Below are 24041 nucleotides of genomic sequence, written 5' to 3' on the forward strand. Positions count from 1 at the left end.
TAGACCTGGCCGGCCTCATACTTATAGAGATCCCCCTACCTTTGCCTCCCAAGTGCTGGGATTAAAGATGTGCTCCACCATGCCCAGCCAGCAGTTTGCTTTCTTATACACAAGAGGACCACCCATAGTGGCCTGGGCTTTTTTTTACATCAACCATCAATCAAGAAAATGCCCCGACAGACTTGTCCACAGGCCAGTCGGATGGAGGCCGTCCTCAGTTGTGGTTCCCTCTTCCTAGATGACTCCACTTTATGTCAAGTTGACAAAGCACAACAAAAACAACAACTCAGTCCAACCAGCACTCTTAATAACTGCAGCCATTCAAAACCCAAAGTGTGAGTACCGCAGATCACTCCCAGACCACACAGAACAAAACGCAACAGGACAAGATAGACCAGAGACTGGATTCCGGTACACTAGCGCCACAAATTTGCTATGGGAATTTTTCATAAAGGATGCTAATTGAGAACTTACTTTGTCAGCCATGCTATAAGGGTTTCCTGGGCTCCAAGTTCTTTCTTTCTACTTCAACGCAATGTATTTAATTATTTGTTTATTTTTCGTTGTTGTGCTGGAGGTTGGCGGGCAACTTTCAGAAATTGGTTCCTTCCTTCCTTCCATCTTTGGCTCTGGAGATTAAGTTTAGGTCGATCAGGTTTGCATAGCAAGGGTTTTTACCTGCTGAGCCATCTCACCAGCACTGAGCAAGGCTTTACAAATGCAGGAGACCTTCCAAATTCCACAGGTCAAACTAACTTCCTGAATCACAGTAAAAGCATGGTACCTCAAGGCATTTCTGGGTCAGGAACTTTCTAGAAGGCACCTGATCCTAGGACTCACACGACCAAGACCGAGGTCAGGTGCTTTAGAATCCTTTCTGCAACAAGTCTGAAGGCAGAGGCTCAGCCAGTGCCTTAAGAGTCCAACACAGCGGTTCTGTCCTGCCAGCTTCCCAGCCCACTGTGGTGGCAAGCCAGGAAGCTCCAATTCCCTATTGCACAGGACTGAGACTGGAAGGCCCAACCTAGAGCTGCCCGGCCTGACCTTATACAAAAGCACAAACACATTTAATGATGGATTCAACACACATTAACCACCTGTTGTGTACCCTCAAGAGACTCCTGGGCTAGGTCCACCACTTAGAAGCATATCTTTCAGCCAGAGCCAGAAAGACCTCAGAGATCATTAATCCCATCATTACAGTCGGGGAAATTGAGGCTCAAAGAGGGAAAACAATGAGTTTCAGATCACAGAGATGGACACATAGTTTTTATGTGCTAATTTAAAAGGGGGTGGGGTGGGTGGGCATATATTTTCTGGTCCGTACCCACCTGAACCGTCATCCATAACCTAACCAAAGAGGAGACTGAACTGAAACCCCACCAACATTCACAGCGTCCTCTAATTTGCCAAGGCTGGGGATTGGATGAACCCGTGACCTCATGCATGGTGGTCAAGTGCTTTACCACTAAGCTACATTCCACAGTTGACCCAGTCTCAGTCTGTAGCCAAAGCTGGGCTTGAACATGTGCTATCCTCCTGCTTCAGCGTTTTGGATTCTGGGATTACAGGTGTGAGCCTGGACACCTGGCTCACATACTGCTTATTCCGCATGAATGGGTTCTTTGTTTTTTAAATCCTCACTACCCAGGGCAGAGCCTGCTTTTGGTCTGGGTCTTTTTAGGGCTTGAGAAAAGAGCTGCGTCCTGAGTGCTATCTGGAGCCCTGGCCGCGCCCATCTCCTGCTCTTTTCTGGCAGCTGACTCCCCCTCCCTCCTAGGCTTGTGTCAATATCTTTGCCAGCCTGGAAAGAGGGAGGAAAAGGGGGGCGGGAATGTCTCGCCCTTGAAATACCAACCGCCTTGCCATTGGCTAGGAAGCCTCTAGCCTGGCTGTGGATTGGCTACTGCGGAGGGCTTGAAATGTGGCTGAGCGCCTCGGACACCTCAGACGGACGGTGGCCATCCCAAGACGCGCCTCAGCCCGCCATGGCCCGGCTCCTCCGGGCATCCTGCCTCCTGTCCCTGCTCCTGGCCGGGTTCATTCCGCCGGGCCGGGGACAAGAGAAGTCCAAGGTGAGTGAACCTCCAGGGCTCAAGCGGAGGCCATTTGCGCCCAGGTGTCCACCGCGCGACTGGGAGAGCTACTGCTTCCCCAGAGGTTCTGGGGACCCCACTTCTGTGACCCTTGGTACCTGCACCTTTCCAACTCCAGCGGGCAGAACGAACCCAGGACGCCAGTCTTTCCTGAGTTCATATGTTCTCCACTGTCATCACGGGGTCCTGTTGCTACATCCACTTACCTGGGACTAACAGTCCCATTCAGCCGGTTTGAGTTCGGTTTTGTTTTTTTGTTTTTGTCCCACAGCCAATCAGGAGAGTGGGGATGGGGCCACACTCCTGAAAAATTGCTAGGGGTGGGGTAGGGCTGATAGCCTTTTCACCTATCCCAGGGCACTGAAGGCAGAGATCAGTGACTCGAAGAGTTTTGGCTTAGAAGCGCATCCCTTTCTAGGCCTCAGTGTCGCCATCATCAGGGAGTAGCTGGAGAGGAGGGTTGGAAGGCTATGGAACCCTCCAGCTGCCCTCTCTAGTCACAGGCCACTGGCCTGCCATGGAGCAAAATACTGTGGCTAGAGAAGCCAACCCAGGCCAGGCAGAGTCGTCTGGGGCTTTGACTATCCTAGTCTAGTTGTGGCACCCTGAGCTGGAACCGGGATGGGGAGACTGAGGGCAGAAGGCCTGGCCTGTTTATCTCCTTGGTCAGGCCTGTGCTGGGTGGGCTCTGCAGGCCTCTCTTCTTCCCTAGGGTAAGGAGTCTGAAAACAGTAGAGACAGACACATACACACACACCCCTGGGTAGGCTTTAGCTTTGAGTGCTTTGAGCTTCTGGATTTCTAAAATCCTCTGCGTCTTCATTCTAAGATCTCGTAAATTCACAATGCTGTTTCCAAATCCTGTCCACCTCTTAGAGAGCCCCAAGAGTGGTTCCTGTTTTTAAGCACCTTTCTCCCCTCAGCTCCGTAATTTAAACAAGATAGTGTACCTGTAAAGCCTTGTTTTTTCTCCCCAGCCCTGTTCCTAATCACCAGCTCAGTAGACATTTTCTAAGACAGAGACAGGACAAAGTTCAAGATTAGGGTGTGGAGTAGGGGGTGGGGGTGGGGGTGGGAGGGGGTGGACTGGGGCACTAGCCCTGTGCCTTCAGTGTGGGTGTAGCCTGGGCTAGAGGTGGGGGGTTGAATCCTGTCCTGGGGCTGCAGGAATGCACATAGGCTGTGGAACTCATCATAGCCTGTGCTGTCCACAGAATCAAGGAGGGACGGGGAGTTCAGAGCGAAGAGTGAGAACGGGCTAGAAAAGTTTTAGGGTGAGATGTGATTTTATCTCATAGCCGGCTGAGGCTTGTGGCCCATCACAGCCCAGGCACGCCCATCTGGTCTCCCTCCTCAGAGCTAACATGCTACCGCTCTGGCTTCTGAGACTCAACAGCTTGTCTTGACCCAGCTTCAAGACAAGGGAGCAGGGAAGGGACATGTGCAGACCCAATGTGATACAGCCACAGGAAGATGTCTTCTTGACTCAAAGGGAGGGGCGACGACAGGTGCAGCCTCTGGTCCAGTTTACGGCTGCAAAAAGGCTTTGCAGAGCTGTAGACTAACAGCTGCTGACGTGGCACCCTAGTAACCGCTGGTTTCTAGGTGACTGCACAAGGCAGAGAGCATCATGGGACCATAGGCTGCTGCTAAGGCTAGAGGGCCTTAAGTGGCCCCGAATCCCACTCCATCTTACAGTGGCCAGGCTGGAATCCTGAGAAGGGGAAGGGATGGGCACATACTGCCAGAGGCCCAGCTAGGCCCTGCTGCAGGTCTCCTACCTCTCAGGCCTGTCATATTCACCAATGGGAATGGGACCAGTGGCCTTAGGCTGTCCGCAAGCCTGGCTCAGTGTCATCCCCCATCCCCCACCAGCTCTTAACCCATTACTCCCCTCTCTTGTTCCTCAGTCTCTTTTCAGTACTCTACTCTGGTCTCCTTGGTGAAGGAACAGGGCTTTGGATTCTATGGACCCAGAGGAAGGGAGGTGGCTTTTGTGGGAACTGAGCTGTGAGCATAATCTATGGCTCACTCACCACACACCACCCTGGGCTCCCAGAATGAGCCCCATTCTCCTCAAAACATGGCCGCTGTCATTTCTTAGGGCAGCTAGCAAACAATTAAGGCCTCTCCTTACTATGCTAGGGGAGCCTCACAGGCTCTTGGCCCTTGGCCCTTGCTGCAGGTAATCTCCATGTCCTGCTGACACAAGGCTGTTCTGATCTACCAGTAGTTTCTTTAAGTCGTTTTGAGTGTCGGGGAGACAACGATTTGGTAAGTAAAATCGCTGGCATGGAAGCGAGGACCTGAGTTCAAATCTCCAGCATCCATGTAAAAGCCAGTCATGGTCACATGTGCCAACAATGGTGGGTGGTAGGGCAGACAGGCAGATCCAGGAACTCACTGGGCACCCTAGCCAAACACTGAGCACAAACAAGCTGGGAGGGCTGGCAATATGGCTCCAGGGTGTGGATACTTGTAGCCAAGCTTGATGACCTGAGTTCGATTGCCAGGATCCACATGGTAGGAATAAACTGACTCCTCCAAGAAGCTGTTCTTTGATTTCCACATGCTATGGCACCTCCCACCCCAAACACACAAAATAAGTGAATCATGAAATAATTTAATAGAGAATGACTCACAATTCTCTCCTTTGGCTTCTACATATATCTGCATACACACATAGCAAACAAAACAAAACAAAACAAAAAAACCAACAAAAACATACTTTGCCTGTCCTTTAGACCAAAGCCCAAAGAATTAGAAAGGCTTATCCAGGGCCACACAGCCAGTGAAGATAACTGAACCTAATTCAAGGGTTTCCTCGTGGCCCCTTCTCTCAAAACTATGCAGAAGAGCTGGACCTACCATTGTTTCAAAGTTCTCAGTATCCAGCCAGCTTGAGGATCTCTCCTCACCTGGCTGAGTGTCAGCTTGTGGTGGGGTAAAGGGGGTGGGACAACATACAGGAAGGCAACAGGGGTCGGGCCCTGCTCTTTGTGTTGTGTTGCATTTTTGAGGCAGGGTGTCGCTATATAGGCAAGGCTAACCCTGAGCTCTTCCTCTCCTGCTTTGGCCTCTGGTGCTGTCTGCCTTTTACGGTGGAAGTGATCCCAGCCTGGGCTTCGGAAGCCTGGGGCAGCGCTCTGTAGCCGAGCAGTCAGCCATAGTACCTGGGATACTAGACTCAAGGGAAGCAGGGACTTTGCACCACAGTGCAGAGAGCTGTCAGCTGTCGCGGGTGACCCAGCAAAGGCAGCCAGACTCACCCAGCTCGTGAGGCCTGCAGTGACTTGTACTGACCTCCACTGCTCTCCACCAGGCTGCCTGGATGGCTCCTTCACCCCGCTCTCATCCTCTTGGAGGCAGACTGTGGAGAGAGACAGGAGGGGTCTCATCACCCCCGTTCATCTCTGCGGACTGTTCTGTCTAGCTCTGTATCTTCACCCTGGGTGTCCCAATGAGGCTTCGTGACAAGCCTTTCTGTACTCCTGGATCCTGCTCTCACACACATCCCTGCCTCCTCATGCCTCAGTGTTCCGGCCCTCCAGACTGGGAGGCTCCAACTCATTCTCAACATCTTTCTGCCCATTGTCTCCTTCCTGTCATCTCACACAGGCCTCCTCAGATTTGCCTCAACTTTTGCAGTTGCCACCCAATTCTGTTTCCCAAACCAGCCCAACCCAACTGCCTATGAAATACCGAAGTGACTATTGCTAACCACAGCACTCAGCAAGGACTTAATGCAAACACTGAGTGCCTGTCAGGCCCTCAAGTGTCACAGTTACGGCAGATGAGGAACTAGGAGAGCTCAGTTTGTGTTCTCTCCCTGTTGGGAGTCATCTGTCTCTGGAAGGTGGCAAAATATCCATTTCCTAAGCGTCTCCACCCTAATAGTCCCCGGTGTCTATCTTTTCTCTCTCAGACAGACTGCAATGGAGGCATGAGCGGTACCATTTACGAGTATGGGGCCCTCACCATCGATGGGGAGGAATACATTCCTTTTAAGCAGTACGCAGGCAAATATGTCCTCTTTGTCAACGTAGCCAGCTACTGAGGTCTGACAGACCAATACCTTGGTAAGAGCTCCCTCATGCCTTGCTGCTTAATTTGGGGCCAATTCTGTGCCTTGGGCACACTTTTATCCCATGAGGTGCAAGGGTGGGGGGAGGGTGATGGTGACTGAGAGACCAGTCTGTATCCCAAGCCCGCTGTTATTTCCTATCCTCTGGAGATAGTTGTGTAAGCTTAAGGTCTGATGGTCTTTGGATGTATTCTAGAAGTTCCTAGCTACCCTCTGCACCCTAGGGTACCTCGGCTACCTTGGCTGTGTGCCTGCTTCCCTTGTCTGGAATAACAAACAGTAGCAGTGGCTGTAGCTTACTCAGGCAGAGAATGCCTCCTCTCCGCCTAGCCCGATCTGTCTGGGCCCTTCTCTTGGCTTCACTCGAGAATGGGTCCTGCTAGCTTCAAATTCTGGAGGGAGTTGATGGAGGTATGGGGTGCTGGAGTGGATGGTAGCATCCATTCTTTTTTTGTTGTTTTTTTTTTTTTTTTTCAAGACAGGGTTTCTCTGTGTAGCCCTGGCTGTCCTGGAACTCGCTCTGTAGACCAGGCTGGCCTTGAACTCAGTATACATACAAGAAAGGGCACCAAGGCTCAGCAATAAACAACTAGGGACACAAGGCTGCCAGTGGCTGAACCTGGCATCTGACTGGAGCTCACGTCTCCTTAACATCAATGTCCTTTGTCTTTAGGACAGAGTCAGGAGCCCAAGGAAATAATCAGGCCAAAGCTTGATGGTTTCAGGGACAAATGCTTTCAGGCTAAGCAGACCCTGGCACCTGCTGGAGAGTTCCTGGATTCTCAGACAGGGTGTATGGTTCCACAGCTCTGTGCCCAGTGCTTCTGTCCAGTCCTTGAACAGTGCAGTCCATCTCCAAAGCGATGGGCTGGGTGCTGGCACCGCACCCAACTCAGGGGTTCTGAGGAAACTGGTGAGCTGGCCAGGCCCTCTCCTGGGTTCCTGGATTCCCAGATGGAAGCGATGTGAACCCTGTCCTCCTCCCTCCCCTAACAAAGTCCTAGCCAGTCTGCCCACCCTCAGTTCACGGACCCAGGCAGTGGGCCTGGACCACTGGCTTTTCTCCCAACCCCTCAATGCCCCAAGACTGGCGTCAGGAGAGGACCTGAGTCCCGCCTTGCCAATGACTCACGGGATTACCCGGAGAAAATGCTCCCTCCTTGGGCCTCAGAGCTTCCAGCAATCTGGAGGGTGGGTTGGGAGCAGGGTGATGAGGCAGCTCTTCACCAGTTCTCTTCTCTCTCCCTGGCCAAGAACTGAATGCACTACAAGAAGAGCTGGGGCCGTTTGGCCTGGTCATTCTGGGCTTCCCCTGCAACCAATTTGGCAAACAGGAGCCAGGCGAGAACTCGGAGATCCTACCCAGTCTCAAGTGAGTCCTTGTGGCTAAAGATGGCAGAAGCTATGGAGACGGCAGTTACCAGCTGGCTGTCTCTATGGCAGCCACTCAGTCACTCTGCTCTTCCATCCCTACCCCAGGATGGGGTTTGTGGGATGAGAGGGAGGGGAAAGGAACCAAAGGCTATGGGTAACTGGTTGGGCAGCACACGATGGGTAGAGAGGAGTCCTGAGGCAAAGTGGGGCTGTGCAGAGAAGGGACCGACCGAGATGCTAAATACACACTGGGCCCGTGTACGTCCCAACTAGCCCTCCCCCTCAGTCCCTTCACCTCATCTCTGAGCCATGTGTGGCTCCTTTGGACCCACCAAAGTACATTCTTCCTAGGTATGTCCGACCAGGGGGCGGCTTTGTCCCTAACTTCCAGCTCTTTGAGAAAGGAGACGTGAATGGGGTGAAAGAGCAGAAGTTCTACACTTTCCTGAAGGTGAGAGTGGGGAGTCTGGAGAAACCTCCCCCACAGCTGCTCGGGCCCTGCCCATGGACCTCAGTGCCAGGGAATGTCCTGGCCATTAGTCAAATAGTCCCATGAGAGGGCTTGGCAGACCCCATGGGTCCATCACCCGCTGTACAGATAAGGTAGGGCCCACAGGGGCATCTGAGCGGCCTATAGCCTTCTTGTCACCACAGAGATGGGCAGTCAAGTGATCTAGTTCCCAAATGGGGGGGGCCCTTCCCTCAGAGCCAGGCAGTTTTCCTCCAGGAAGGATGGGTGGTGGTGGGGTGGGTAGGTGGTGGGGGTGGGTGGTCGGGAGGGGCCTCAAGTCAGGCTGATGCCCCTCTCACCCCTGCTCTAGAACTCCTGCCCTCCCACTGCCGAGCTCCTGGGCTCACCCGGCCGCCTCTTTTGGGAACCCATGAAGATCCATGACATCCGCTGGAACTTTGAGAAGTTCTTGGTGGGGCCAGATGGCATACCAGTTATGCGCTGGTATCACCGGACCACAGTCAGCAACGTCAAGATGGACATCTTGTCCTACATGAGGCGGCAGGCAGCCCAGGGGGCCAGAGGGAAGTAACTGGTACCCCCAACCCCAACCCCTCTCCATTCATGCAAGGGCCGGGGAGGGGCCCGTCAGGAAGGAACCCACACTCCTGGTCATTCTACACTCATCCCAGACCCCCTTTCTTGTTACATAAAAGACAAGCCTGGCATAACAGTGTGTCAGTACCACTGTGCACACATTTGACAACTGTCCCGGTATGTGCATGGCTACACAGCCATGTATCGACCTGCTTGATACCCAGGCATGGACCATCTGCGCGCACAGATTGGTACTTGGCAATAGCACCCTTATTATTTTTTTCCAGTTTTCTGTTCCAAGTAAGTCCAGGAAACACCCATGCTAGGTCCAATGGTCCTGCTCAACCCTGGATATCACTCTTGGGGCCAGCATCTCTCACACACCCACACTTAAGTCCCCAGACACACCTGGGTTCACTGCATTTGCCAGCCTCCTTCATCCTTCCTGAAGGGCCCAAGTCCCCATCCCCATCCCATAGTGCTCCCGAGAACAGCCAAGACAACCGTGAGCAGGATGGCCATGCACCCCAAGTCAGGGGTGGTGTCTCCATGAAGGAGGGGCCCGAAGCCCTTGTGGGCGGGCCTCCCTTGAGCCTGTCTGTGGGGCCAGCCCTTAGTGCATTCAGGCTTAGGCTCCCAGGCAGGGACACTACCCCCGCTCCTCTGGAGGGCATGCTATTCTCTCACTTTGTCCACTGGCATCTCACACCCCCCGCTGCCCAGTAAAGGCCTTTCTGCAGCAACTCAGTCTACTTGATATTTCTTCGATGGTGGTTTCCTGGCATGGGACGTGGGGACTGCGGAGGGAGACAGGGAGGGTGGAGGAAGAGAAACGAGGTGCTCAGGGTGTGCTTTGAGGCCTGTGATTTGGCTTCTATTTAGGCCCATACTGCAGCTCTTGCTCAGCCACTGGAGCCTGAACCCAGTTCACACCAGTTCATATTAGTTCATTCTCACTCACCTTCCCCAGAGCAGTGCAGGCTGAGAGGGTGTCATTTCTGAAGGAGGGAAGCTAAGGCTCACCCCCAAGTCCTCTGGTTTCCTGCCCAGAATCTTTCCCTCCACCCTTGGGTGCCCCTAAAATGCTAGCAACATTCTCAGGGCTATGCAGGAAAGGAATGCTGATGGAGGAACCAGAACCAGAAAAACAACACTCCACAATCGGCCATGAGGGCATGAAAAATTACCAGTCACAAAACGTTGATCCTCAAGTTGGATTTATGTCCAAGATTTGTGCAAACAGCTGCCTAGCAACAGACAGCTACCTCAATACAGACCTCTGGCACCATAAACATCTAACTGTGGGGGCTGGAGGCAGCTTCAGGCTGGGGCCCTTCAGCAGACATGGCTGGTGTAGCCTTCATCCCAGATCGTGGTGGCTCTCAAGAGGCTGCTGTGGGTTCAGTAGAGAGCACACTGGCATCAGAACATCCCATCGTTCTCTTCTGCTCTAGAGACAAAGCCCTCTTCCCATAATTCCTCACAGAGGGATGAGGAGGGGGAGGCATGGGGCAGGTCCTGCTACTGAGCTTGAAGCAAAAATTACACATGCACATGAACTGGACGTGGTCTCTGGAGAACCTGGAACCAAGTCTCTCGAGTTCTGAGAGGAAGGGGTCTTGGTTGCACCCCACTCTTAGTATGGAAGCCAGTGGCCTCAGCAACAGAGGGCAGGTCAAAGCCAGGCGAGGCCTCCTTGTCATGGCCACGGGGCAGGGTGCTGAGTATCTCCTCATCGCATCCTGAAGAAGCTGGTGGAGGCCTCGTGGGTCGATTCTCCTTAGTCTTGCAAACAGTTCCAGGTCGGGCTGAGGATGTGGGCTGCCTGCTCAGCCCAGTCTCTGTTCTGCCAAAACTTGGGCCACACAGAACATGCACATGTCCTCTACGGTCTCGGAATTCTGGCATTAGATGGCTCTGCAAGATGAAGGTGGAGCCAAATGACCCAATGCAGTCTCACTGAGGCCCCTCACAGTCATTTTCTGCAGAGTCTAAATAAACAAAAGTTTTAAAGCTTCAAGATCATGTGGTCTGGTCAGTCTCACAGTTGCACATGGATGTCAATTCAGGCCTCCTCACCAAGGTAAACAGCAGATAGTTATTGTATGCTACTGCGGGTGAGGCTGTGTCTCTAGGGAGGTCAGCATGCACTCTGTACCCAGCCCTGAGGAGCAGTCATTTATTACCTCTGTAACAGAGGAGGGAACTAGGACAATGAGTTACAAAAACCTGTCCCAAGCCCCAGATTTCTAATGTTCTGGGATTTGAACGCAGTCTATCAGTCTCCAAATCCCAAACGTAAGTACTGGGAGAGGGGTCAGCCCTGCCCACCATGCTACCCTCTAGCACTCATTAAGAGCCCCAAAAGACTGCAAAGGCCCTCTGGGGAAATGACCAGCCACTCCAGTCCCTTCTTGCAAGCACCAAGTCCTTCACCCCCAACCCCAGCCCTACCTCCCTACCCCTGCATCTGTAGCCTCTGCTTGCACTGCCTCCTCACAGGACTGGCCTCATTTCTGCACAACTGTGACTCTTTTTCTAGGAAGTCCCTCTTCATGGCCTCCCTGTTGTGCCCATCCACTTCTCACGATGGCCTTCTCAGAATCCCACAGGCTCAGAGCTCAGAGTTAGGGTTAGGGTTAGGGTTAGGGTTAGGGTTAGGGTTAGGGTTAGGGTTAGGGTTAAGCTCAGAGCTCAGAGCCCAAGTCTCCTGACTAGCTTGCAGCTCCAAAGCCTTAACCTTGTTAATGGCAGACTCTGTGGCCAGATGGGTCATGCCACTGTTTTTTGTTTGTTTGTTTGTTTGTTTTTTGGGGGGGTATTTTTGTCTTTGTTTTTTGAGGCAGGGTTTCTCTGTGTAGTCTTGGCTGTCCTGGACTCACTTTGTAGACCGGGTTGGCCTTGAACTCACAGTTATCTGCCTGCCTCTGCCTCCCAAGTACTGGGATTAAAGGTGTGTACCACCACACTCGGCCCATATTACTGTTTTATTTTTATTTATTTTAAAATTTTTTGGGTTTTCTGAGTTTCTCTGTTTAATAGCCCTGTCTGTCCTGGAACTCTCTTTGTAGACCAGGATGGCCTGGAACTCACAGAGCTCCAGCTCCTTTGCCTCTTGAGTGCTGGGAATAAGCCGTGCACCACCACGCTGGGCTCCATGTCACTGTTTAAAAACATCCAAGGAATCCACACTACTCTCACGATTCAGACCAGGCCTCCTATCACATTCCACAAAGGCCCACACTGTGGGGACCTCTGACACCCTAGCCTGCCTCATCCCGCTCTCTCACCCCTCCTTCATCCTGGCTTCCTCAGATGCTTAAATCAGCTACTTTCCTTCACAACTATTAAAATGCCACGACTTGGATCTTAAATGTTTTGTTTTGAGACAGGGTTTCTCTGTGTAGCCCTGGCTGTTCTTGAATCACTCTGTAGACCAGGTTGGCCTCAAATTCAGAGATCTACCTGCCTCTGCCTCCAGTGCTAGGATTAAAGGTGAGTGCCACCACCAACTGCCTGGGTTTAAAAGAGAGACATTTAAGAGCTTAGTCAGCAGCTAGGCCATGGTGCTCTCACAACAGGACAGTTAGGAAGTAGGCCCCATGCGGGAAATCAAAGTCACCAGGCAAGCACCCTTGAAGGGGATGCTGGAACTCCAGTCCTCCTCTCTTCCCTCTTCCCTGTTGAACAGACCTGCTGTATCTACCATATACTCCTACTCTGAGAGGCAGTACTGCCAGAGACCCAAGTGACAGGGCCAAGTGACCATGGGCTGAGACCTCTGAAATTCTGACTCAGAAATACATCTTTCCTTCATGTAAGCAGATTGTCCTGGGTGTTTGGGCCCAGGGTTGGAAAGCTGAGTAACACAGAAAACTGCCGACCAAGCAAGCTGCCGACCAAAGGAACTGCTGACCAAGCGAGAGATCAATCATCATGGAGTCTGCGATGCGGTTCAGAGCCCCAGAACCCGCCTAGGTGCCAGTAAGCGAAACTAAACAGGCGGCTGTGGTGAGGTTCAGGAGAGCCCGCTACCGACTGCTGTGTGGGCAGTGAGGCCAGGCTTGTGATGTCTTGGGTGGACATGAAGACCTTGCTGGAAACTGGGCCACTTGTGCTACACTCTAGCAAGAACCTGTCAGTTTAGTCCATGCGCTGAGACCTGTGTGAGGTGGAGTGTAACAATCGGGTGGAGTGGATGTCAAGGTCACCATGTTCTGGCAGTGTCATAGTTATTGCTGACTGCCTTCAGCCATATTTACTCTAAGAACAGGAGCTAAGGCAGGGCAGATAACTTAAAACTACTGTAGCTTGGCTGGGAAAGAAGCATTAAGTATATGGCAAGGAGGACCCTTAAACAGAAGCAATGCTAGCCTGGTCGTGAGTGCACGCCTTCAAGCCCAGTATTTGGAAGGCGTGCATGCCTTTAAGCCCAGTATTTGGGAGGCAGAGGCAGGTGGATCTCTGATTTTGAGGCTAGCCTGGTCTGCAGAGTACAGCCAGGGCTACACAGAGAGATCTTGTCTTGACAAACACCAAATAGAGAAGCAATGTGGGGTGGAGAAATGGTTCTGGGGTTAAGAGCACATAGTGAGAACCATGTCAGGTGGCTCATAGTCACCTGTAACCTCAGTTCGAGAAGGATTTGACACCTGACTTCAATGGGCACCAGGACTCACACATGCACGTACTTACATACACATAAATAAAAATAAGAAATCTTAGGCCAGTCTGGTCTACAAAGTAAGTCCAGGACAACCAGGGCTACACAGGGAAACCCTGTCTCAAAAAAAAAAAAACCAAAACAAAATGAAACAAAAACAAAGCTGGGCGTGGTGGCACACACCTCTAATCCCAGCACTCGGAAGACAAAGGCAGGGTATCTCTGTGAGTTTGAGGCCAGCCTGGTCTACAAAGAGAGTTCTAGGACAGCCAGGGCTAACACAGAGAAACCCTGTTTTAAAACACACACACACACACACACACACACACACACACACACACACACACACACACAACAACCCAAAACCAAAACCAACAAACAAAAAAACCAAAAAAGCAGCAAAACTGGGTGGTAGTGGCACACACTTTTAATGCCAGCACTTGAAAGGCAGAGGCAGGAGGATCTCTGAGTTCAAGGCCAGCCTGGTCTGCAGAGGGAGTTTCAGGACTGCACAGAGAAACCCCGTCTCACAAAACAAAACAACCAATCAAACAAAAAGCAGCAAAGACCTTTGCCAAGAGATAATAAAAGATGTGTTGAGCCTATCTTCATAATAGAAGACTCAAAGTAAGGTGTGCTGACTCTCATCAACAGTCCTAGTACTTGGAGGGTCACCAAGTGTGAGTCCAGCTTGGTTTATTGCAATGGACTCTCAGGCCAAAAGGGCTAGAGACATAATCCCCTCTGACGTGAGCAGAGAGCACCAGTGCGCCTTCAGGCGGGGCTGCCTAGAGAACTCCTTCCAGGAGACTCCTTCGCCATGTTCAGGCCCAGTGTCTTCAGAGGCCCTTGCCCACTGCAACTGTGACTCAAGCAGGCTCTGGCATAGTTCTGACTGGCAGTAGATGTTGGCATTGCCCACATAATAGTGGCTTGGCAGGTATGCATAATGCCAAGTGTTACCGGGTCATGGCTTCCATCCAAATTTCAAAGGGAGGCCTGGGGAGTGGGGGCAGGCAGTGTGTGTGGCAGGATCCAAGTCCTAGTGGGCAACCCCAGAGAGGGTAGTAGGTGAAACTGTGAGGACGAAGTTTAAGCTGTACAGGAGACACCAGGAAGTTTAAGATGCCAGGAGTGTAGCATGTGGGTCAGCAGGGACCCATGGCAGCAAGCAGAGCAAGCTAAGGCAATAGCCCAGAGCTGTGGGATTTCTGTTTGCTTTTCTGGGTTTTAGCATTTCTCTGGTCTGATTTTTTTGCCTATCACACACACTCTCTCTCCTGAAATAGGAATATTTACTCCGTGTCTGGCCCAACACTGTATACTGGAAGCGTGGAACTTTCTATTTTTGTTTTGTTTTGAGATAAGGTCATAGCCCAGGTTAGCTTTGAATTTGCTATATAGTCAAGGATGACCGTGAACTCCTGAGCCTCTTGCCTCCACCTCCCAAATGATGGGAATATAGTGTGTGCCACCATCCCTGGCTCTTTTTGGGAAAACCCTGTAAGGGTTCATAGACGAGTCTGCCTTGAGACTGGGCTTTTAAAGCTATGCTAGAATAGTCAAGATCATGGGGGCTCTGGGAAACAGTAGGCAAGGCAGAATGTCCTCAAATGCCTTAGTCACCAGCCTGTGGATCTCTGTGGTGGGTCAGAGCAGAGGGACGTTGGGTCATTACAAGCATGCTCCCGAGAGGCTATAGCGGCTCCCTCCTCCTCTTCTCTTCTTCTGCATCCTGGCCGTCATGAGGTGAAGAGACCACCTCTGCTGTGCTCTCCTGCCATGACACACTGGACAGCCCTGGGCTCAAAGTGATGGGCTGAGGGACCAGTCAGCGACTAAAGTCTGTGAGACCTTAAGCCAAGCCAGCCTTTTCTTCCTGGGAAACTTGATTGTCCCAGAGACAGAAAGCTGAGTAAGTCATGAGGTCTTCGGGGCTGTCATTTTTCTCTGCAAGAAATCCCCCACCCTTCCGGCTTCTCAGCTAGGATGTCACCACCTCCACAAAACTCCCCTGGCCCCGCTCCAAGTCAGGCCACTTGACCTCTCTCAGAGAAACCTGCTCTTCTTCTGGGCACTCACCCGTCTGCCTACATGAGTCCTGCAATTCTCTCCCGCCTCCCTCACCAGGATAGGACTGCATCTGCTTCCACCTCTGAGCAGTGCTAGCTCCTAGCATGGTGCCACAATGCAAACGCCTGCTTCTTCCCATCATTTCGGCTTTCAGTCAACATCTTGCCTCTTTCAACATTATTTCAGGAAGCTGGGCCTCCATGCTACCAAGCTCAGGAATTAATTGTTTCTAAAAAGTAAATCGGTGCTGGTGGAGTCCTCTCCATCAGGGAACCCACACTCACCTGGTTCTGCAGGCCTGTCTGGGGGCGGGTCTACCATTTGTGAGGTTTGATTTCGAATCCCTGCATAGAGTGGACGCCAGGTGTATTCCGGCTGTGGCTGCAACAAGACGGGTGCATAAGAACCCACAACTGAGTCAGGTGTGGTGGCACATGCCTTAAACCCCAGCACTCTGGAGGCAGAGGCAGGTGGATTTCTGAGTTTGAGGTCAGCCTCATCTACAAAGCCTGAGTTCCAGATCAGCTAGAGCTATACAGAAAAACTATGTCTCAGAAAACAAAACAATAACAACAACAACAAAACCTGGCCAGGAGTGGTGGCGCACGTCTTTAATCCCAGCACTCAGGAGGCAATGGCAGGCGGACTCTGTGAGTTCGAGGGCAGCCTGGCCTACAAAGTGGGCCCAGGACAGCCAAGGCTACAAAGAGAAACTCTGTCTTGGGAAAAAAAAAAAAAAAGAAAGAAAGAAATCCACAACCACACTCCAGAACCATGGCCAGAACAGTCCTACATGCCCAGGAACAAAGTGCCAAATTCTAAGGGTTACGTGTCATTCCGCTGAGAAAGTGGTAAGTGTAGCCGAGTCTATGCTCTTGCTTTTTGAGATAGAGTCTCACTCTGTGGCCCAGCCTGGCCTCAAACGTGTGGGCTATCTCTTTCCCTCAGCAGTGCTGGGATTACAGGCATGAGCCACCACATCTGGCTTACACCAATCTCTAAAGCATGGCGTGTACACCCATGTTTAAGTGTGTATAAAGACAGAGGTGACTGGACCCACCAAGGGAAGAGCTGGGTACACTCGAAGTGAGGCTGTTACAGAAGGCAGGAGAAGGATAAGCAAAAAGGAGAGGAGCCAAAATAAGAGGAGGAAAGCAAAGGGGAGAAAGGAGGAAGAAGTGAGACAGAGAGGAGAGAGAGAGGAGAAGCAGAGGGAAGGGAGGGAAATATGCAGAAGAGGATGAACTGCCAAAGCAAGCTTTGGTACCCAGCTCGGTGGCAGTCCTTCCTACCTTGCATTCCTCCTGGGCCTGCTCCCTTTAACACTAGTGGTGCTAGCGGAGTCTGGACCGCAGACAGTGCAGCCCGGGGCCAGGCCTGGACACCTGCCCACAACCACCCTGTCTCTAAGAAAACTTCTGGACAGCAGTTTCTCACTCGGCCTTCCCTTCTAGACAGAATCTGGAGGAAGGAGGGACACAAGACTCACCAGATGAAAGAGAGGAGAGTTGGGGAGTCGGGGTGGGTGCTCCATGGGCATAGGGGATGGAGGGTAGCGGATCTGGGACCAGTCCTTGAAGGCGTGGTGAGGTACCATGGTTGGCATGGGTGGGTAGGCGTAGGGATAGGCCCCGCAGAGGTGCTCAGGGTGGGGTTCCACGTGGTAGCGCTCTCCCGAGACCTGTAAGAAAGACTCCTATTTGCCTCTAGCCTGGCACCAGCTGGTAGCGCCCACCTTATTGCCCTGTAGCCAGAACCTTAGCTCTCAGAAGGCAAGCGAGGCTGGGACACAGGCAGAGGTCTGGGGCCCTGGTGACAGTTAAGTGCTCTGGTGGCACTTAACTGGCAGAATGCCAGCAATCCTTCCCCCTGGATCAGTCAGACAGTGTGTGCTGCCTTCCCTCCAACCGCTCACCTTCGCTTTCCTCTTCTGCTGTTTGGCGGCTTCTCTGGCCTTCTCCTCATCTTTGAGTGCTTTCAGCTGGAGGAGAAGGGAGAGAGGCCTGATGGTACAGGTGGCTCATGACCAGGTGCAGGCCCAAGGCCTCACCACCCTGAGGGCAGATGGCTGAGGCTCAGGGTACCACTCAAGCTTGGGAAGTCCCAGGAAGGGCACTGAGGGGCACAGCAGAAGCTGGGCTGCTAGCTGTGGGGGCCCCTCTCTTCCAGGGTGGCCTGCACACAGGTCAGGAAGGCTTCCGAAGGGCTTCCCTGCTAGTATCTGCTCTATTAATTTCACTGCTCTAGACATCAACACTGATGGGGAGTCAGTAAGAGCCAGAACACCTTACACCTTAGAGTCAGGCCTCCATACTGTACAAAGGTCAGAGGACAAGAGACTAGCAGAGGTCAAGAGAGCAGTGGCAGTAGAGCTGGATAGGGCCCAGTAAGTGCCCAGGACCCTCTAACCCCCTAAGGCCGGGGTGGCGCTCTCACCTGGGCATTGGTCACGGTGACCTGGGCCTGCAGCGTCTCCACCTGCTTCTTCAGCTCCTCTTTCTCTTCGTTCATGCGCTCACGGTCACTCCGTTCCCTCTGGAAGTCCTCCTCAAAGATCTTCACCTGAAGGGGATGAGGAGGTGAGGGGTGGGACAGCCTGCTGGAGGCTGCACTGTTCAGGCCCCAACTCCATGCTAATCACTGGGCTCTGGGGGGAAGAGTTGGGGGCATGGAGATTGGAGTAAGGCACCTTGAGCCCTAAATTCAACTCCAGAGTAATTCTGTGTTCTCCTATCTCAGATTCCATCTGAGCAAAGGATCATTGGCTCAAAATTAAAAAGCAGGATCATGATAGCCAGGCCCACAGACGGCAGACAGCAGAGCCAGCATGCAGAAGGTCTGCTGTTCCCGGGCCGGGGCTGGGGAGTAGGGGTGGCAGGGGGTGGGGCAGTACACCAGCTCTCAGGGCCTCACCTGCTGTTTTAGCAGCTCATTCTGCGTCACCAGCTCCTGCTTCCTCAGGTGGCCCCCAACCCCTTCTGGGTTCCCAAAAGCTGGAGGTGGAGATGATGGAGAGGCCTGGATGCTGAGGGCCTCCTCTAGTGCCTGGGATCAGGAGAAAAGAGACAGGACCATCAGCATCCCTGGGAGTCAGGCCATCTGAACACTCACGGAGAGCCTCTTTCTTACTAATTGTAAGCGCAGCAGCAGTGGTCCGCTGTACAGGGGCCAGCGCACTGACACCTCTTCATCATCCTGCATGGTGAAGGTTAGGGCCTCATCCCTGTTTTACATGTTTGAAAATTGAGGCTCAGAGACACACTGTGACTTGACTGAGTGTCCTGGGCTGTTTTGTTTTCTCAACTTGACACAAGCCAGAGTCATTTGAAAAGAGGAAACTTCAATTGAGAAAATGCCCCAACCAAACTGTCCTACAGGCACGCCTTTGAGGCATTTTTCTTGAGAAGCGATTGACATGGGAAGGCTCATCCCGCCATGGATGGCGCCACCCCTGGGCTGGCAGTCCTGGAGCGTGTAATAAAGCAGGCTGAGTGAGCCACAAGGAGCACGTCTGTAAGCAGTACTCTTCCAGGGCTCCTACTTCAGTCCCTGCCCTGACTTCCCTCAGTGATGGACTGGGACATGCTTTTAGTCCCAGCACTCAGTAGGCAGAGGCAGGCGGATCTCTGTGAGTTCGAGGCCAGTCTGGTCTACAGAGCAAGTTCCAGGATAGACAAAGGTATACAGAGAAACCCTGTCTCAAAAAACCAAAACAAATAAGCAAACAAGCAAACAAAGAAACAGGCAAACTGCCCATGCCCTCCACCATTTTCCTTCCTGTCTACAGAATGTTTTCATCTTCTGAGCTTCTCTTCACTGGTCACTGGTGTCCACCAACCTCAGTCACATGTTCCTTGACAGCTCTGACCATCCAGTACCCACTAGACATCAAGGACTCTCAGTGACAAATCTTACAATGCCTTCAAGAAGTGTGTGTGTGTGTGTGTGTGTGTGTGTGTGTGTGAGAGAGAGAGAGAGAGAGAGAGAGAGAGAGAGAGAGAGAGAGAGAGAGAGAGAGAGAGAGAGAGAGAGAGGAGAGAGGAGAGAGAGAGAGAGAGAGAGAGAGAGAGAGAGAGAGAGAGAGAGAGAGAGAGAGAGAGAGAGAGAGAGAGAGAGAGAGAGAGATGCACGAACAGGACAGCCTGCAAACAAGAGCGAGAAAAAGCTGTTGCTACCTCAGCACCACAGAATGAAGACACCAAAAAGACATCTGGGGACGATTTTGCTGTGCAAGTGACATTCAAGCTTGGGTAGGCCAGGGGAGAGTTAGGCCCTCAGAAGAGGCCACATGTACAAAGGTCACATGGGAGGCAGGAATGAATCCAGACTCCTAATGGGGCTGAGTCACTTAGGGTGTATGGGGGCAGGGAAGACAGGAACTGTGCCTCTAGCCATCTGACCAGGGGTCGCATCTCCTGAACTGGGGGTGCAGCAGAAGGGTGGGCCCTGTAGTTGAGCTCACGGTAGCCCTCTCCCATTTGTGGGGAGGGGCAGTAGTATCTACCTTATTGAGCCGCTGGATCTCCTTTTCCTGGTAGTCCCGTTGCCGGGTGAGTGGGCTCAGCTGATCCTGCAGGTATCTGACCCTCTGGCGCAGCTCCTTGGCCTCCGATGTCAGCTGCTCCTTGTCGGCCTGCAGAGAGTGCAGGGTTGGTAAACAGGGACTCTCCAGGAGGCCTGGACCGCCTGACCCACGCCCTGACTCTCCCTCCCCTCGGCAGCCACCTCACAGTGCTTGCCTGCAAGTGACCCAGGAACAGGCTGCTGACTCTGAGAGTCTGTATGTCTTGCTCTCGAGGAAGAGACGCCTGGCAGAGAAGGAGGCCCTCAACTCTGACGCTAGCTCCCTCACCAACTGGCAGAAACCCTGGGCCTTGAACAGAGCCTCCTAAGTAAGCTTCCTAAATACTGGAGCTAATGGGATCTTAACAAAAGTCACAGAGTGAGTTCCAAAATTGGGTGTAAATGTTTTTGTGTGAAATTCTCTCAGGAGAAAACCCCCATCTCCACCAGATTCACAAAGTGAAGAATACCATAGTGTCTTAAGGACCTCAGGTATCTAAGCACAGAAGAGAACATGCTCAAAGACATAACTGGGAGAGAGAGAAGCCCTGCAGCAAAGCGCAGGGTGAAAGGTCACCACGCCCGAGGGCTGGAAGCTTGACGGCTTCTGCACCACACAGCCGCAGCTGGAGTGAAGTACCACCAAACCCCTTTGCTCAGTGAGAAACGAATGTGTGTGTGTGGTGACTTCCTGCAGACCACACACGGAGCTGGGGCAGACCTCACGGTCTCCATTTCCATTCCATTCATATCAAAGGAAGGAGTTTCTTTGCTTATTACACTATTTTATATATTTATCGTCTGCATGTGTGTGGGTATGCACATGTGGAGGCCAGGAGACATCTTGTGAGAGTCAGTTCTCTCTTCTACCATGTGGATCCTAGGATCAAACTCAGACCATTAGGCTTGGAGGCAAGCACTTTATCCACTGGCCCACACATACTTCCCCGACTGGCACTTGAGTTGGGCTGGTACAATGCTATTTACTAGGCCAGAAAGTGATTAATTACTTTCCCAGGGGCTGAGTTTCACGCCCCTATCACTGACCTATGGCCCCAACTGCTCAGCCCCTATTTTTGTTATTCTTTTGAGACAGGGTTTCTCTGTGTAGCCTTGACTGTCCTGGACTCCCTTTGTAGACCAGGCTGGCCTTGAACTCACAGCGATCCGCCTGCCTCTGCCTCCCGAGTGCTGGGATTAAAGGCGTGCGCCACCACGCCCGGCTCATTTTTGTTATTTTTATATTTCAATAAAAGGTCTTACTTAATTGCTTAGGCAAGCTTTAACTTTGGTCATCCTCTTGCTTCAGCTTTCTAAGAAACTGGGATTGTAGGCCTGCACCAGGATTCCTAGCCAGGCAGAGTTTAAATCAGTGGTTGGGCCAAGAGTGGTGGCTCAAGCCTTTAATCCTCACAGTCTGGAGGCAGAGGCAAGTGGATCTCTGAGTTCAAGCCCAGCCTGGTCTACAGGGTGAGTTCCAGGCCAGCCTAAGCCACATAGCAAGACTCCTGCCTCAAAAATAAATAAAAATTAAACAGTAGATGGCAGTGCAGCATTAGGAGCAGGCACACCTTAAAAAGCTGTATTGTTAGGAGATCTATGTTTTGAAAAAAAGGCCTGGGAGCTGAAGATGGCTCAAGTGGTTAAAAGCACTTGTTGCTCTTGAAGAGGACCTGAGTTTAATTCTTAGCACTCACATGGTAGCTCACAAATGTCCAAAACTCCAGTTCCACGGGATCTGATGCCCTCTTCTGGCCTCCATGGGACCAAGCTCTCATGGGGTGCACATATAAATACGAAGGCAAAATATGCATATACATAAAATAAATAAATCTAAGAAAGAAATTTAACCGAGGTTACCTTTCTGAGAACCGGAGTCTGGGGAGGGAGTGGGGAAGTATTCCAGTTAGTGTTCAGCTGATGTATATTATGTCATATGGCTCATGGGACAGAGGGAGGCGGGTCAGTGCTCATCCCTTCCTGTGTGGCCTGTAGTCCACAGCCTACACACCAGTGGGTGAGTTGTTTCTAGTCAGCACTGGCTCAGGGAAGCCTGGGCTAGGACATATGGGTGATATGTCCTGGTTCCTGCTTATGACTCGGACAAGGAATGTTCTCGACCACAGAGTTCCCATCTGCAAGGCCAGGCTTAACCTGGAAAGTCTTGCACTCCTTCCAGTGGACAGGATGGAATTGTCAGGGTCCAGGGACTTGTCTCTTGTAGACCACAGAGCCACGGTATCTGGCTGTGAGCGCCATGCTAGTGCAGTCAGAAGAAAATGGTGTCTCTGCTCCCCAATCCTCAAGGGAAGGGGTAGTCAGAGACAGAAGCTGGGGTTGGGTAAGGCCTGGGTGTCACGTGCTGACAGAAGGCCCTCTGAAATGCAATCTGTGTTAAAAAAAACATCTGCTTTGAAGCTCAGCAAAGCAGCCTATACAGCAGCTCCCATGAGAAGAAAGCAGCAGCATTGCCACTAAATCCCCAAGGGCCTGGGGGCCAGGTGGCCTTTCATCTGTCTGCTGTTTCAGGACTCTGCAGGGCTGTGGCTTGTGCCAGTCACAAGGGACAGAGCAGAGGCCATTTCTCTAGAGCCAAAATCAGGCCCCTTCTCTGCTCAGTCTCTGATCTGCACCCTTTCTTTGTTGTAGAACTTAACAGACTTTTACTTAGAGCCTCTGACTAGTCACTCAGCATCTCTTCTCCAGCCAGGGCAGAGCTGACTTGTTTGCTGGGATTCTATCTAACACAGTGTCTGAGGCAGGCTGAGATGACGGAATAAAATAGTTCCCTCTGTCCTAGGCCCTACACTACTCTGAACTCTGAACAGCACCCACTCCATTGAGGCCTGCTTTCATCTTTCTGTTTTGGGGCACAGGGTCTTTTTATTTTATTTTGACAGAGTCTGTTATAGCCCAGGCTGGCCTCAAACTCACTGTGCAGCCACAGGTGGCCTTGAACTTCTGCGTGTCCCTCCACACACTCCCGTGCCCGGTTTATGTAGCACAAGTGATTGAATTCAGGGCCTTTACAGCTGAATACCAGCTCCAGCCTGTGACATGGTCTTGCTATATAGCTCAGGCTGGCCTGTAACTATTCTGCCTCAGCTTCCTGAGTGCTGGGATTGCAGGTGCGAGCCTGCCATGCCCCATTTGTGTTTGTATATTAATCTACTTCTCTGTATAGTTCTTAGGGGTTAAGATGTTAACCGATCAGGGACTGGAGAGATGGCTCAGTGGTAAGGGCACTGGCTGCTCTTTCAGAGGACCTGGGTTTGATTCCTCGGACCCACATGGTGGGCTTACAACAATCTGTAACTCAGTTGCAAGAGAATTGATGCCCTTTTCTGATTCTGCAGGCACTGGGCACACATGTGGTACACGGACATAAATGCAGGAAAAACACCTATACACATAAAATAAAAATAAATAAATCTTATAAAATATTTCAACTGATCGAAAAGCTTTGCAAAATGCAAGCAAGAAAAAAATGAAAAGCAATAGTTATCCCACCTTCTCAATTTTAGGAAGAAAAACAGGCCTGCCAGGTCACAACGTGCTGACTCTAAGCTGACCCTGGCTCACTGATCCCAGGGGCTCTGAGACAGAGCCTGGAACCTCAGAGACTGCAGGCCTAGCCACACTTGCCTCTTCCATCTCGATCTTAGATTTGGCCAGGAGGAGTTTCCGGTCAAAGTCACGCTGCTTCTGCTCGCGCTCGGTCTCCAGCTCGGCCACCTGCTTCTGCAGGTCCACCAGCTTCTGGCGGAGCTCTGTGATCTGGAGGAGGGGCCGAGAGGGGGTGTGAGGGCAGGAGGGCCTCACGCAGCCACTGTCCCTCCTCCGCCTTCCCCATCTCAGCCTGGACACCAGCTTCTCATCATCCCTCCTCCTGGAGCCATCCTCAGCTCCGCTCCCAGGAACTCCATCACCTTCTGCTCATACTGCTGCTTCATGGAGCGGAAATGCTGGTCCCACTGCTTGTTCACCTCCAGCAGCTGTGGGCAGACAGGCATTGAGGTTAGAAACATGTGGAAAGAGTGCCAGACACCCACCTCACGCCCGACCCCATTTCCCAGGTGCCCAAAGCATGTGCTGGACAGAGCTGCAACACCTAGACACTGCCTCAGTCTCCCACTGGTC

The 24041-nt window shown here is 52.0% G+C and overlaps 2 protein-coding genes across 2 annotated transcripts in view; one reads left to right on the forward strand and one right to left on the reverse strand.

Moving 5' to 3' along the window:
- Positions 1–1907: 1907 nt before the first annotated feature.
- On the forward strand, positions 1908–8605 carry Gpx3 (glutathione peroxidase 3). The gene is made up of 5 exons (XM_051168176.1): positions 1908–2075; positions 6022–6175; positions 7435–7552; positions 7906–8005; positions 8376–8605. Exons 1-5 carry the CDS (start codon positions 1923–1925, stop codon positions 8595–8597), a joined length of 747 nt encoding a protein of 248 aa, XP_051024133.1. The 5' UTR covers positions 1908–1922; the 3' UTR covers positions 8598–8605.
- Positions 8606–9802: 1197 nt separating this feature from the next.
- Positions 9803–24041, reverse strand: part of Tnip1 (TNFAIP3 interacting protein 1) — a 45568-nt gene continuing 31329 nt past the window's right edge. The window contains exons 10-18 of the mRNA XM_051168184.1: positions 23831–23896; positions 23547–23678; positions 19843–19971; positions 18252–18383; positions 17775–17900; positions 17254–17319; positions 16828–17019; positions 15623–15719; positions 9803–10593 (exon numbers count right to left, since the gene is read on the reverse strand). Of these exons, the coding sequence (XP_051024141.1) occupies positions 10559–10593; positions 15623–15719; positions 16828–17019; positions 17254–17319; positions 17775–17900; positions 18252–18383; positions 19843–19971; positions 23547–23678; positions 23831–23896 (975 nt within the window). The 3' untranslated portion in view covers positions 9803–10558. The remainder of the gene's footprint in view (positions 10594–15622; positions 15720–16827; positions 17020–17253; positions 17320–17774; positions 17901–18251; positions 18384–19842; positions 19972–23546; positions 23679–23830; positions 23897–24041) is intronic.

Source organism: Acomys russatus, chromosome 25, assembly GCF_903995435.1.
Source record: "Acomys russatus chromosome 25, mAcoRus1.1, whole genome shotgun sequence".
Lineage (NCBI taxonomy): Eukaryota > Metazoa > Chordata > Mammalia > Rodentia > Muridae > Acomys > Acomys russatus.